This window comes from Bombus vancouverensis, chromosome 6 (assembly GCF_051014615.1).
Source record: "Bombus vancouverensis nearcticus chromosome 6, iyBomVanc1_principal, whole genome shotgun sequence".
Taxonomy (NCBI): Eukaryota; Metazoa; Arthropoda; class Insecta; order Hymenoptera; family Apidae; genus Bombus; species Bombus vancouverensis.
The window spans coordinates 7,830,305-7,846,707 of record NC_134916.1 but is presented as its reverse complement, the minus strand read 5'-3'; the positions used below and the strand labels follow the sequence as shown (position 1 = coordinate 7,846,707).

The 16,403-nt window shown below is 27.5% G+C and overlaps 2 protein-coding genes across 9 annotated transcripts in view; both read left to right on the top strand.

Moving 5' to 3' along the window:
- Positions 1-5,351, top strand: part of LOC117158091 (uncharacterized) — a 37,399-nt gene extending 32,048 nt beyond the window's left edge. For all 7 annotated transcript variants that reach the window (XM_076619195.1, XM_076619198.1, XM_033336645.2 and 4 more), the window contains one exon: positions 79-5,351. In XM_076619195.1, the coding sequence (XP_076475310.1) occupies positions 79-150 (72 nt within the window). In that variant the 3' untranslated portion in view covers positions 151-5,351. The remainder of the gene's footprint in view (positions 1-78) is intronic.
- A 5,549-nt stretch (positions 5,352-10,900) lies between these two features.
- On the top strand, positions 10,901-16,143 carry LOC117158020 (CLK4-associating serine/arginine rich protein). 2 transcript variants are annotated; one of them, XM_033336478.2, is made up of 14 exons: positions 10,901-11,159; positions 11,506-11,603; positions 11,973-12,148; positions 12,222-12,437; positions 12,514-12,689; positions 12,805-12,878; positions 12,994-13,335; positions 13,431-13,844; positions 13,912-14,022; positions 14,103-14,151; positions 15,232-15,295; positions 15,367-15,472; positions 15,564-15,824; positions 15,910-16,143. In XM_033336478.2, exons 1-14 carry the CDS (start codon positions 11,028-11,030, stop codon positions 15,926-15,928), a joined length of 2,238 nt encoding a protein of 745 aa, XP_033192369.1. In that variant the 5' UTR covers positions 10,901-11,027; the 3' UTR covers positions 15,929-16,143. The 2 variants fall into 2 exon arrangements, with proteins under 2 accessions (XP_033192369.1, XP_033192370.1); XM_033336479.2 differs by lacking the exons at positions 15,564-15,824; positions 15,910-16,143 and having other exon boundaries at positions 14,103-14,155.
- Positions 16,144-16,403: the final 260 nt, after the last annotated feature.

Sequence of the window (16,403 nt, the reverse complement as noted above, 5' to 3'; positions counted from 1 at the left end):
CAATATATTGAAAGTTACATTTGTATTTAAAGCAATTGTTATTGTAATACGCTTCTTACCGATTGTATTTTATTTCAGATATTAATGAAAACGATGCCCACGTCGATGTTTAGGCTACTAACTGGCCAGGAATCTCCAGTGTACATATAAGCGTTTGATTGCCTGGCTGATATGCGTAGTGAACAGACAATACATCCGCCATCCACTACCATATTATTCAATACTCTACTCTCTGTACAGATTTATTCTACGCAAATTGCTTTGTGTTTCGATTCTTGTGAAATTCTATTCGTATATTCTCACCAGCTCCTGCTTAGCAAAGCAACAAAATTTACGTAAACACGTTGCGACAAATATTAATATATTGAATATTTACATAAAGCAAAAAAAAATATATATATATACATAATATATACATAAACATTTTATTTATGAATGAGATTCTCTATGTCTGTTTTCCAGTCTAATATTCGTACAACTATTAAAACATAATATCCAGATGCTGAAACTACAACCAATTGTTGCAAACCGAAAATACGTTTGATGAATTTTCATCGATTCTTCCTCACCATTGTCTAATGTGTTTTTATTTTCTATCGCCTTACAAAATAGTGGAATATTTTATGTATTGGGAAAATTATTTATAATATATGTGGAAAAGGTGTTATTATATATTTATTTTCAAAGACTGCAATGTAAGCAACTTTTGAAGTAAAGAGCAATAATTGTGTTGCTTGCACTTTATATGTGTATACATTTGTGTATATTTTCATTCATTGTGTATATTTGTTTTCAAGTCTTTACTAAAGAATAGTTTGTGATGTGTATTTATGAGAAAATAATTTATTACAAAAAGGAAATGATAAGTAGATTGACATTTATATTTGTAGAAGCTCTTTTTGCGAAACAAATACAGAGAGGAAGACAAAAAATTGAGTAATTAAATTCCATGTATTCAAACACAATGAATACAGAAATAATATATGTTGCGAAATCAGCATCGAGAATCGCATTCCATGCGCGATAAGAAAAGCGAAATATGCAGTGCACACGATTATACATAGCACAAAGCTCTTTACCACCGTTTAGAGCAGGGCTGGAACTCTCTGTACATTACATAGTTAACGACGGAGTATGTTTCTGGAAGGGCCTTCATATATTTTGTTGGCTTCATGTTAAATTACATCGTTTATTTAATCTTTTCTATCCGCGAGTTGCAATTCCTTTAGTTTTTTAATTTTGACTAATATTAAGATCTACTGTCTACTACATAATGTTTCGAATACGACGTGTCGCGATAAATATCACGGTAGTTATACTGAAGAGTACTCCGTATAACATTTCATTACATCAACAAAATGTTTGTTTACAGTGATCTTTTTCAGAACTATATCTTTTTTGATAAAAGAATATTTTTAGTTGTTGTTAACAATTGCTTTGATCAAATCAAATTACTAATACCAAGTATTATTGATACATAGAAAGAAATTTAATATTCAACGTTGTATGGGCATCAAAATGTACTATCGAAAATTCTGTATTTCTTTCTTTGTTAAAATTATTATACCGAACATTATAACGCTAAATATACTTTAACAAGGTGTCTTTCCATAATGTTGTATTCTAAATTTAAATTTACTTACACTTTGATAATTGTTGTAAGATAAAAAAAACTTTAACAACAAAATTTCACGTTAGGAAATAGAAAAATATTTTTCTGTGTATCGATACCATAATACAGAAAATATGAACAATTATTTTTAGAATTTTACTTCGAAATTTTAAGTTCAAGATTTCGTTTAACAATTGAACATAACACTCTATGAATTGCTATTGAAGTAAATATATGATCAACAAAACAACATCTGTATGTAACATATTGCGTAAAAATGAACGCACTTATTTTTATTACTGATGGATGATGATATTTTAATGTCGTCAGTCGTAACCGACTTACATGGTGCAATATTACTCCATCATTTTTTCACAATTAATGTAATCAAGCGAGAGCAATCTCATTAATTATACAAGCATTTACAGTTATCACGATTGAAACATGATCTTATTAAACTATTTAGAAGATACTCTTTACTTATCGAATATAAATTAACTTAAAAGAAAAAGACGTTCTAATCTCGATTTTATGTAATATTACGACTGAAAGGTTATTAACATTTACAAATGGTAACTAAATAATATTAACATGGAGAGGAGTTCTCTTCTATGTAAATACCGCGCATCAGCACCCATTGAGTTCCATCAATTTTTTGCTGGAAGCTTTCCACTTCAACTAACGACAGATACGCGATATGCAAATCTTAAGATTTCTAATGAAAGTTTGATAAAATTTCAATGCCAAAGTACATTAAATAACTATATTAAATATGATATGTCAGATCGCATGATTTTCTTAACTATTTATCATGATATGTACGTAATAATAATTTTCCTTTTTGCGCATATCAAATTTCAATTCATAATAATTTCTGTCTTCTAAATAAACTTTCATAGAATATCAAGCTTAATATTTGTAAAAGATCACAAGTGAAGTTACGAAAAAAAAGCTTAAATTACTTTTGTTCTTTATGTAAACAACAATACCGAATTCATGATAGAGATCCCTCGTTATTTTTTTGCTTTTATATTTTTATTATCTCAAGGAAAATATGTTCTTTCTTCTGTTGTACAATAGGATTATGTTTTCTTCATTTTTGTATCTAGTACTAGATACCTATTCCAAGTCCTTTTATTTATATTTCTATTATTAAGATATTGAGAAATTAAAATAATTCATGTATGTATATAGGTACCTCAAGATTGATTAAAACCTAATATTTGCTTCAAAAAGAAACTTTCTAAATAATATGCCATCGTTTAATAAATTCATAATATAAGAAATACATCAACTGCGACATTTTTTGCATACTACTAATAAAATTCTCGATTAAATTTCCTTCTGATTAGTGTAAGTTAAGTGCAAAATTGCGTGCTTCTCGCAAAAAGAATTCTTCCAAATTTTTTACCATATTAATGTTTTCTCTTCTTTTCTTATTTTCTTCTCTTCATAATTATTTAAATCGCAATGATTATACAGCACTATATTTATAATTTTCAATAATATTCTTTTCCATATCAAAATATTAAAAAAATGATTAAAGCAATCTTATTTTGTTGCATAGCTATTCTGTGTATTCCAAAGATGATATACGTAAAAATAAATATATTTTGCAAAATGATGCAACCTTGAAGTATCTATGTTATAGAATACATTTTATTATTTATTGAATCTTTGTTTTATCATAAAGAAAAAAAAAATTCACGATAGAACATCTTTGAAATGTAGAAAGGAAATCAAAAAGGAAAGCGATTACAAAGGAAAGGGTGAATGTGAGAGAAAGTAATTGAAACGGATAATAATTTCGCCGCTTAAAGAATTATATGATTTTACAAATCCTATTTAAACCGGTTTGTTGTAATATCAAATAATATGTACAAAAATGTAGTTTATACTAATTTTATTTTGTCTGCATTTAATCAGTGCCATTTATAATGCCCTGGAATTGAACTTTTTTATGTTTTATTACATATACAGAAGTTATGTTTTAGTAAATAAAAATATGCGCATGCTTGTGTAACGGATCTGAGTGGAAAATTCTACCATCTTAATTCTAATAGAATGATTTGACAGTTTTTCGTTGGAACACTATTTGAAATGAATGACAAACAACGTTTTAATTTAAAAATTCAATTCAATATTGTCGAATGCACACAAAAATACAGCACATTTTTAAAGATAGTTATAGGAACATTGCTGCAACCAAAGAAATTATGTTTCTCAACGCATAAAAATTTAATAAATCAAATAAAAATGCTTATATACATATAATGCAACAGTTTTGTGTAAATTTGTTAAAATTTATTTAAATTTAAGTATATGTCTCTATCAAGAAATACAATTCTATCAAACAGTATACTGGTATAAAAAGTTGATTTCTTCCATTTTGTCTAATACCTTATTATAATTCAGCTCTATAAAAATTCTTCAAAATTACTGTCGTCATTTCCATCGGGAAATATGCTTCATTTATTAAAGCAAAAGTCTATAATGATAAATCCACATACACCAATGTACACTTTGCAGTAAACTGATATAATTTACATTTCTTATATCACACATATATTATATACATATAGATATATATATATTGTGTGTGTGCGCGCGCGCACGTACGTGCGTGTGTGAAAAAACGCAATGCGAAATTTCATATCTTTTTTTTACAATTGAAATTGCGCGTTTCGGACAAGATATATACATATATGATTATCCTTTTTCCCCGAAACGCGCAATTTCAATCGTAAAAAATATAATAAATTTTGCACTGCGCTTTTTTTCAATTCCTTATTTTATATCGAACGTAAACACATGAATTCGTGATAATTTACGATTAATCGAAAACAAGGATAAATGTAAAAGTTTCTCGAAATTTATTTTTTAGAGAAGAAACGTCTTTAAAAGAAGATTAGTAATAATAATAATTCCTACAAATAATATATATATATTATTTTTATATAAATTACATTTAATGGAGAATATTTTCGCAGAATCGTTTATTGTCGTCAAGAACTTCAATTTAAATTCAACTGTGCATTCATAGTGGACATATTATATAAATTATAATTTTATATTTGTATGTTTATTTCAAAATTATACAATCCTATGTACGATAACAAATCTGGTTTCAATTATTAATATGTGGTTATTTATATATTTCGTATTTCAGTTGAAATGTTTTACACTTTTTGGAATTGCATTCAAAAAGTTATAAAGAACTTACAAATATACGCAAATACATTTTGTATAATATAAATCCACTCGATACGTTTCCCAAGAAATACTATTTTTGATCGCAGACGATTAATGTTGCTGTTTATAATCTATTTAATGCAAGATAATTTACATTTATTTATTGACTAAATATTATCATTCAGAAATCATTATTGCTTTTGCTTCACAAGGATTTTACTGAATATCTCTGCATAATATAGATATTTTAGATAAATGGAAATCACTTTAGATCTAATACAGTGAACAGGATAGCGATACATATTAGAAATATACGAATTAAAAAGGATGTTAATTCTTGCTTCGTTCGCTAAAAACTCACATTGTTCGCACGTTGAATGTTATTTGATTTATACGAGATAGGTACGTATGAGGTGGTTGAGAAAAGTTCATTACGCATAATGTACCAATTCGAAAATAACAAATGATATTTCCTAACAACATTAATGTACTTTGGAATGTTTATTACTTAATAATAAATAATATTTCATTAATATCATTACTATAATACATATGTAATATTTATAACAGTCACTTCTTTTGTATTTTTCATCTTAAATTATAATTATTCAATTGAAAAGATTATTTATATGATACTTTACAAGTGCACGTTTTATTATTTCTGCTGATGTCCTAACGTATTCTCAATACTTTTTTATACATTTGCTATATCTTCAGAAAAGGTTACATTTCTTGCAATATTTTTGATGGAAAAACCTTATTTCACTTCGTAAATCACGAACGTCTTTTAATTGTTCCTTTAATTTATTTTGTATAAATGTCAAGACAAGAAACGCTTTGTTCTATAATACGAGGAAAATGATAGAGATAATCAACGTGTCAACAATTGCAGTTTCAATATATTGCATTTTTTATAATTATGTTTACTTTCAATCAAACTATCTTTCTATTGTATAGATTTAACATACGCGTACCTTTATACACGTACTATTTTTCTATGTATGCGGTTTTTTTTCTTTAGATTATTTTATATCTACTTGCCATAATAGCTGATATCTAATTATACATGTCGTGCAGATACGTTGTTTTATTGCTATTTTAAGACAGTCCTTTTTCGCCTCATATTTTACGACTAGATGCAATAACGATATAAATTTTATACCATGAAGGATTTATTTATACATTTAATCCTTATGGGTGCTTTCACAGAATTATAGAAAAAGCAAGCCTTAAATAAATTTCGAAAGTTTATATTCGATTGTAAGAGACGTAAGCAGCGTGTTGCACATCGCATATCACATTAAATGTATACACACATATAATATTGAACACCGCGCGTTTCCCTTCATCAAAAAATCCAGTCAAACTCTTTCGGACGTTTATGTTCATAACATGAACACAATCGTTTACATATAGTATTATGTACTTCTTTTTCATTCTCTTACTTAGATACCATTCATAAAACATCTACTCTAAGTAAACTCTAAATAAATTTCTTTTAGATCTTTGGTACTTTTCTGTCATTTTATAATTTACATTTCAATTATTTGAGAATATAAAAGATCTTACATCGTTTAACTTTGTTACTTTCAACCGAAAGCTTTTTCGTTACTTATGAAATATTTAATGTCATTTTTTATCTGCAAATTCATTGTACGAACACGTATATTTCTAAAACGTACGATAAAATAGCGCCTTATACAAAGTGTTGTACGTATATCGACGAAGTTTTCGGGGAAAAAGGGAACCGATAAAATGTTCTTTTGAGTTGTGTGGAGACTGCGCCCGGAAACGTTAACACAAATTTAGAATGCAAATGTCCTATGTATAAAAAAGAAATGAATTTTGGCATGGAAATTTTTATCCATATATTTGGTAAACAGAGGAATGATACGAATAAAATATATGGGATCAAACATGTTTATATTGGGTGGCCGAAATTTATCTAGTCATTACGCTAATTGTAAGAGTAAGATAAAACATGCATATGTACGTGTATACATATGTACGCATATAACTACGTATATATGCGGAAATCGATACAAATATAAATATAAATATAAAGATGAATGCAAATATAAATATGAATACAAATATAAATACATACATATATATGTGTGTGTGTGTATATATAGATAGATAGATAGATAGATAGATAGATAGATATAAAGATAAAAATAAAATAAAATATACAGCCACCGTGAACCACCCTGACTGAATGTGTCTGTTTAGCCATATTTTAATAACATTCGCAAAATAACATTATTGTCGATCTGACCTTGCGTGGTTGTTGATAGAACATTTTTGTTTTTTTTAAGCAGTGAAGTTAATGAAGTTTTCATTAGTTGAACGTATCCCTGCATTTACTTTTGTTATGCGTTGAAAAGTTGTAAAGCATATTCGTAAAGAAAATTCTAAAAGTGTAATATCAATACAAAATATCACATTTCATTGCATAACATGTGTTAAACGTATAAGAAACATACGCGGTATTGAAAATGTTATAGCATACTGTTAATCGCAGAATATATTTAACGTAATTACTTAAAAAAAAAAATTTTTAAAAGAATTATATCAACGCAAAGAACTGTTATAAATTAGAAAATTAAACTATACGGAATTTCGTATGACTGCTTATGCAGTAAAGACTACAGACATATACATATGCATATATAAATATATAGCTATACATATAGTGTATATATATATATATATATGTATATGTATGAAACCGCAAAGATTTGCAACGCGAGTTACTAGGTATACATATTACTCTAATGTACACGTGAAAGTAATCGCTTCTCGACAAATTGTTTAAAGAGCTTCGATACATTGAATCGAATAATTCGTATAAGAAAAAAAATTCAATGAAAATTCAAGAGATTGTCTTTTCATTATGCTTTTTTCATTCATCGTAAATGAAGAGTTTCGTCGATTTAAAATTTAAAATGATTGTTATGCAAATAAACTTACGTATGTAGAACATACTCCAATAAAAATGCTCATACTATAGCAAATAATAAACATTCATGTGTTCGAAAAACAAGCAGTTTATATTCGAAAGAATTGAAAAAAAATATTTTTAATTCACGATAAATAATGTGATGATGTCCGAAAATTACTTGTATTGCCAAAAAAAAAAAAAAAAAAAAAAAGGAAGAAAGAAACACGTTGAAGAACGAAAATAAATAACGGATAAATAATTTATAGATTTTATATAAAATTAAAGACTTAAATTTTTGTCGAAAATATCCGTAACTGAAAAGTAAAAAGTAAAAAGGAAAACAACGAGTTTTTATTTACCGGAATATAGTTAGATCTTATCGGCTAATATGACACATGTAAAAGGTGTTATGGTTAGTAATTATATGATGGAAAACGTAAATTCTAAACATGTGAAATAAAAGTTCGTGTTTATTAATTTTTGATTCGTTATTTGAACGTAATTAGATGTTATTGTATTCCTTTTCTTTATATCAGTAAAGAACAGATGAGCCTGATGCATCAATTTCAGCTAAATTAAGCGAGCATACATATACATTTAAATATATTAATGTTTCATTAAAACAGTTTAATGTTAATATTGAAACAGAAAAAGCGTATAAGATGTCATAAAAATAGCCAATTTAGGTTAGTATAAATATACTTTTGATGTAAGTTAATATTAATTTTAAGGGAAGTTTTGTATAGAAAGGGGAAAGTCAATTTTGAGAGAGGAAATGTTAATTTAATAATGATCACTAATCGGGTAAAGTCAGTGCAAACGATAGACACAACATTACCTTAAACAAATCATATTGGTAAGATAATCTAAACACAACCATTTGTAATGTCGATACGATAAGTGATAAAATATATCTTATACATAAATAGAGCTTGCGCTATAGCTTCATCAGTCATGAAACATGCTACAAAATATTATGACTGTCTTTATCAATGTTTGTGGATGTATTATAAGTTATAAATTATAAGTAAGCTATTAAATGTGTACATCGTAATATTATACTAGTCCATATTAAGATAATAAAATGTAATTTTGAATTCAAATCCTAAATGTATCTTGATCGTTACATTATATGTTTATATCTTGTTTCTTATTAATTTCGTACTTCATACCAATTAAAAAGACACTTTTGAATAATTGGGAATATGCAAAATATCTCAATTTCTTTTTCTCAAAATAACAGAAGCATATTCCTATATTCCTACGAGTGAAAATAAGAAAAATACGTCATGTAAATATATGTAGATTGTAGATTCATACCATGAAATATGGACGTGCATTTATGATTCACCTTGTATATGTATACAAAGTGTTCATCGTAACAATCAATTTTTCAATTCCTTTCGTTAGTCTGATAAAGAACTGTTTTAAATAAAAATAAGTCAAATAAGTTTCGATAACAAATTGCAACAATAGAAATAGCTAAAAAGGTTTTTGTTCAATAAAAAATGAAATCCAACATAACGTGCTTAAATGACACTAGACATACATACATATGATTGTTTGTGTTCATTGTGATAAATTCATCGGTGTCATGCACACATTTGCTTTCTTTCAATAAGATGTTAAGAAAGTCAGCCTATTAAATTCCCTTATTAACACGTAAATTAAACAGAAAATTATCCAGTAATAACTTCTAGCTAAATGTAAATCTACTTGTTATTGACACAATAAATGCATTCTGAACTTATTAATATTAGAACATCTACCTATTATAGCAACAATATCATTTTTCGATTTCCAGAAAGATTGATGTGGTGAGAGTAGAAGAGATACATGCGATGCAGTACATACATATGTACTTACATATGTAGGTAAATAGTTACAAGGAAACTTACATTATATTTTAATAATTTTCTTAAGAAGTTATTGAAGAAAAGTAAATATGCATGACATCATTGAATTTGTTTCGATACATGCCACCTTTAATACTCGATAAGAAAAATTATATGATACCATTTAGAAATGTTAAAGTGACCTTGAATTTCTATTAAATAAAAAAAATTTTTTGATACTGTTTACTGCAATTTGCTACCATCTAAGTACTGACTAACTCTTACCCGAAATATTTTTTCATCAGATTAGCAAAAAGGGCTAAAATGTCGTAGCAAACGTTACAATAAATACCCTGTACTGTAAATGTAAGGTAACTAAGATTTCATCACCAATTTTGGAATAATTTGGATGTAATATCTACTTAAATAAATTAGAGCAGAAGAATACTGTAATAGCCCGAATAATCGGGAATTTTCGGGAATTCTTCCAGACAAACAGCTCAACTAGATCTATTTATTACTCATTATAGTTAATAGGCTATACATATAAGTATGTATGTAGAAGTGAGTGAGGAACAATTTTTAGCGATTTTCATCAACCTATTTCTTGTACACTTTTCCTCCGCATGTGCATTACAGAAAAATAAAAAAGGCGATTGAAATTGCTGAATTGCTAAAAATCAAATAGCTTAAAAGTAAAATAATATACTAAACAGTTGCTATAAGAGAAGTTATAAATTTCATACCTTCTCTTCTATGCGAACGCCTGCTTTCGTATGAAGTTTAAAGTCGCTAAAATTACCATTGCATCATTCCATTCGAATATTTTAAGAAAAAAGACTTTTTTTGTTTTTAAATGAGTTTGAAAATTTAAATTTTGATCAATCTGTCATAGCAAATATGTACTTCACTATGCACCGTTCAGACGTTTCTTGGTATGTATCTCATGTATTACACGTATATACTATTTTACTATTATATTATTATGTTATATATGTATATATTTATATTTATATATGCATCAATATTATATAAAATATATTATATACATACAATAGTTCAATATAATAAAATAGATTTATAATAATATAATCCAATGCTTGTAGGATTTTAATTTAAATTAAGACTTTAACATATTATGTAATTAAAATTTGTACCGTAGGCATTGGACATTGCATTTTAAGAAGTGCAACCACATATAACGAAAACAGTCACAGTGCAAAAAGATTTTAGCTGATCTCCAACCTATCACCAATGTGGTAACGTAGAATCGCCTCTCTAGTAGAATCATATTTTCTGGATAAAGAATAGCGCTTGTAAAATACAATATGTCCACCTCTCAGGGGAAGAGTCTAATTAATAACTTTTTGGATTCCTTATATAGAAGTGTTAACATGAAAGTTCCTTTTTAATTTAGTGATTTGTGAATTATTTGATATGTACAATGAGTTTTTCCGTAAAAAAGACAGGTGGTAGAATGTGGCATGAAGCACGAAAACAGGAAAAGAAAATTCGTGGGATGCTGGTAGATTATCGTCGTAGAGCTGAACGTCGACGAGACTATTATGAAAAAATTGTAAGAAAACAAATTAAATAACGATTTTTATGTAAATTTTATTGAAATTATGAAACTTAACATTATTCCTCTTGTCATGAGACCAAAATTTTTATTCTCCTTTTATTATTAAGTTAACCTTAAACTCATTCCTAAGTCTATTATAGATACATTATGTCTATTCTATAATTATTAATAGTCGCTTAAAGATATAAATTCAGGAAATTACACATTTCACTTTCACATTGAGTTCACATCATTTCACATCGCGCAATTATATGCATGTATATATTATACATTATAATATATAGATGTCATACATGAAATATGTTCCATTTTATTATGCACACGTTTAAATTTTCTTTAGAAATCAGATCCTACTCAATTTTTGCAACTTCATGGAAGACCTTGCAAAATACATTTGGATCCAGCAATTGCTACTGCTGGCGACAGTCCTGCAAATATGTAAGTCTTTGTGTTATTAATCACTTATTACACCTTTTGTCAAAACATCATTTCATCTTATAAATAAATTTTAATGCATATAATTCTTTAATTGTTAATATCATCATTCATATATTTTCATGCATATGTGTTATTATATATATTATTAATTAAAATTTAATATGTAATTAAAATTAAATTTAATATGTAACATTTTCATATCATACATGAATATAGGAATTATACATGAAAAAATATTTTATATACTAAACAGAAGAAGTAATTGAACATTTAATGAATTATGTTAAAAAACAGAATACTTGAAAATTTTATCATATAGCAGGATATAAATAAATAACTCTGTCTGTAAAATGTATGTTATATTGATAGGATGCCCTGGCAAGGAAACGAAGACAATCTTATTGACCGATTTGATGTACGTGCTCATCTTGATTGGATACCAGAAGCACCAGATTCTATTGATGTAGATATTGCTCTCACTAGTGAAGACAGACATATCAATTATGAACGCTATCGTATTATTGTTCAAAACGAATTTTTAGGAGGTGGGAGATTTATTTAAAATCTACATTTTATTTTTATTTAAAATTATTTGATAAATAATAGTCTTCAATGTAGTAACGGAAGAAAAATTTTTACACCAAATACATTTGGAAGAACAATTTGGTTCATCAACAAAGTTAGATTCTGCTAGGGATAAGAAGAAATCGTGTAATAATGTTGCGATTGGATATAATTATGAAACAGAAGAACCAATAACTGAAACAGTAAAATCATTGGATACTGTTATATCTGATGAAAAAGCAGACGATGAAGACAGTGATATAGATCTAGGTATAACTTATATTCTATAAATAATTATTATAGTACTTTGTCTTATATATTATAAACATTTAATTTTTCTTTCTAGATATTTGTGTAGATGTATCTCAAATAGAGCCATCACAAGCGCATGAAATGAACTTAGTAGCTCAAAAATATGGGCTTTTAGGCGCTGATTATTTTAGTTTTTTAACACAAGATTTTGAAGAAGCTGAAACATTGAGACAAGCACGTAAACAAGAAGAAGAAAAAGCTATGTACTCGGTAAAATATAAAATTAAATTAAATATATTTTTTGATAATATAACATGACTAAAGTTATTAATTACATATTACTAATTATATTATTATATATACATTTAATTAATTCACATCACAGGGTAGAAGATCACGTAGAGAAAGACGTGCATTTAGAGAAAAAAAGATGATTGGTCGAGTTATGAGTCCACCTAGGTAGTCACTTTTATATTATAATATTAGTACACTTATTACTATAGTAATAAGTACTTAATCAGTTAGTCCTTATTATCAAAAATATATTTAAAATATTTTACATTTTGCTTATTAGTTATGCAGCAAGGGAAAGTCCTGAATACAATCCCTATAGAAAATCTTCATCCAAATCTCGCTCGAGATCTGTTTCACCTATAAACACTGGACAAATAACTTATATTACAAGTTTTGGTGGTGAAGAAGAGACTCATGGAAGTTCGTCTCATGTCACTTCTTCCAACTCGAAAAAAGTCAATTACTCTCATCTTAGACGTAGAAGATCAGACAGCCCAGCACTTAATGAACGTACAATTAATAGAAAACTTTCAAAATCAAGATCTAGGAGTTGCTCTCGATCTGTTAATAAATCTAAATCATACAGAAACCGTGATAGGAAACGAAGTGCGTCGAGGACCAGGTACGTTCATCGATATTTACATACATATAAGGGTATTTGTATATATAATGTATATATATATATACTTATGCTACTAATTGATATATAATTTTTAGATCAAGAAGAACACGTTCGAGACATAGAAAAATCACAAGATCGCGAACAAGAAGTCGTTCAAGGCGATCACGAACTCGAAGTGAATCTAGATCTCGATATAGAAGTTTTACTAGATCTCGTTCGCGCACCATTTCAAGGTCTAGATCTAGATCCCGCTCTCGTCCAAAAAGATCTAGAAGTTCATCTTCGAGCAGTATATCTAGATCAAAGTCAAGATCGAGATCAAGATCTAAGTCACATAACAGAAGTCACTCAAGAGATAGTTATCGTCGAAGACATTATTCTCCATCGAAATCAGTATCTAAATCTCGATCCAGAACTAAATCTCAATCTAGATCTAGATCAAGATCAAGAAGTCAATCCAGATGCAAACGATCTCGTAGTGTCGAAAATAAAGTGCCAGCACTGCCAAGGTGGGATATATATTGTAATAAATATGAAACTTTCGGTATGTTTATTACTTTTTAATTATGATATTAGATATTACGGCCGACGTGGGAAATCATCAAGTTTGGAATTAGAATTATCAGATAACGAAGAAAAAGTCTCTCCGGCAGCATCGAAACTAACGGTTACTAATATCACGAACATGTAAATTTAATATTAATTATATTACACTACAAATTTAAAACTAGCTTTAAGGAGTCTTTTAATTAACTTAAATATTTCAGGAACAAGCCAAAAGCAGGGTTAAGTACAAATTCTGGTGGCGGACACAAAGTCAGTAAGAACCATAACGCTTACTTAGTCACTTAAAGCACAGAGAATAAAAGACAGTATATACTCTTTATATAACTACCCTCTCGACGAAGAACTTCAACAAGTGCTACTTGTTTTCATTCTGTTGGATAATACAAGGCGTTTAAATCACGTTCTTTATATTTCACATTTAATCAATTCATTTCGGGTTCTTAATACATGTCCAGTAGGAGAAAGACATGAAGAATTTGATTTAATAGCTCCATTAATGACGTTTCTCAGAAATTATTTCTGTGAAATTTTCATTTTTATTATTGACGTTATCAGAATGAAAACATTAAATTTTTTATAGTTTAATATATTTGTTTCGTAGACGTAGTAATACAAAAGTCTTCAGTATAGGATATATTTGATACCAATATCTTAATATGTAATAGCATAATAAATTTTTTAAAATTTTAATATAATCTTCACTATATATGTAATATATCTTAAACTTATACAAAATATGGAACTTCATACTATTTAATAGCATATACAGGGTGTTAAAAAAAGCATTCAATATTTCTATGTTACGTAGGACACATCATACTGATTAAAATAAATTTAGTAAATATAGGTTGGAAGCTCAACCGTTTCCGAGAAATATACTCTTTTATGTTAGCATTATGATAAATGACAGAAGAATTACCAATACCAGAAAAAAATGCCAATTGTCTATAGAAATTGAAGGAAAACATGTGGAACGTCCTCTATAAATATTAAGAAGCCAATATTCACCTTTCGAACTATACTTTTACTAAGATTATTTTACTCAGTAAGGTGTATCCTATGTACCACATATATATTGAATGGTTTTTCTGAACATCCTATATATAAATATAAAATTTCTTCGAAATTTTTATTTATTTAAAATCATTAATGAACTACTTGTACCAAAAAGTTTAAATATTTCGAATAAAAGAAAGAAGTGTAACAAATAATATTCTTTAATGTTACAAAATTTATATTAAAATTTTAGAAATATTTTATACTTTGCTATACATATCAGAAAAAAATTGTAGTAATTGTAAACAGACTTTTAAGAGTTACATTTTTCAGTCACTGAAGATCACACCCCAGGAACGGCTTAAGAAGAAGATGCAAGCTTTATTAAATAGACAGTGTAAGTAAAATTTATAAAAACTTCTATAACAAACGTAGTTTTAGTATAATATAATTATATTTATATTTTAGATAAAGCTGATAAAAAAGCCGAGCAACTTAGAATTGAAAAAATGGAACAGCAAAGGCAAGATCGAGAAGATGAAATTCGGGAAATGTCTTTGAAGTTACGTAGAAAGTATGCTATTATCTCTATTCTATATATTCTTTATATTTAATTTAATATTACTTATCTTCTATCATTATTATTTTGGTTTAACAATTTTTAGACAAAGAGAACGAAGACATCGTTATGAAGGTCATAGTTCTGATTCACATTCCTCTGTATCGCGTACGCCAAGCCCTGGTCGTAGTCCACGAATTGTCCGTCGAGAAAGGAAAGATAGGGATGTGAGGGATTTCGAACACGATCGTGAACGGGAAAGAGATAGAGAACGAGACAGGCGGGATGATCGAGAAAAGTTTAGAAGTGAATCTCGTAGGAGATACAGAGATTCTCCACTTCGTTCTTTAAGTCCAAGAAATAGCCGGTAAAATTGCAAATGCTCTTTATAGTACATTGAATTAAAATTAAGATGGTCTTCCAATACGTTTCATTAACGTTTATTCTTTTAGGGGCCTAGTCGATTATTGACGAGAAAGCATGCGGTTAATCTTCCATTTGATGGGCTTAAAATTTTATTAGATACTTCCTGTATTGCATTCCTTTCATAAAATGCTACAAATGCTCTAAGAAATGCGATAAAGAAAGATACAAAACACATGATATGACTATAATTTACAATTATCCTTCAATTGATTAATATTGTTTAAACTTATATTATAAAAATAAACACAGTTGTTTATTTATATCTTATTATTATTATCATTATTATTCAACAGGAACTTTATATCTCTCTGTTACAACTAAATATTATTATCTAAATCTAAATAAGATTAAGTAATAATTTCAATGTTTCAATTTCATTTTTATAATTTTGATTTTAGAATGTTTGCCACTTTTTAATCATTTATATTATGAAATTAATTTAGCATATAAAATATTTTAATAAAATATTTTTAATTTCTAAAAAAAGTGCATAAAACTAATTTTTTAATTTTAATAAATA

What these genes read in the sequence shown, in the direction of transcription:
- LOC117158020 (XM_033336478.2), top strand. Translation starts at nt 11,028, where the DNA reads ATGAGTTTTTCCGTAAAAAAGACAGGTGGTAGAATGTGGCATGAAGCA. An exon ending in GGCGACAGTCCTGCAAATAT is followed by an intron (nt 11,604 to 11,972) that starts GTAAGTCTTTGT and finishes TTATATTGATAG; the next exon opens with GATGCCCTGGCAAGGAAACG. An exon ending in CGAGTTATGAGTCCACCTAG is followed by an intron (nt 12,879 to 12,993) that starts GTAGTCACTTTT and finishes TTTGCTTATTAG; the next exon opens with TTATGCAGCAAGGGAAAGTC.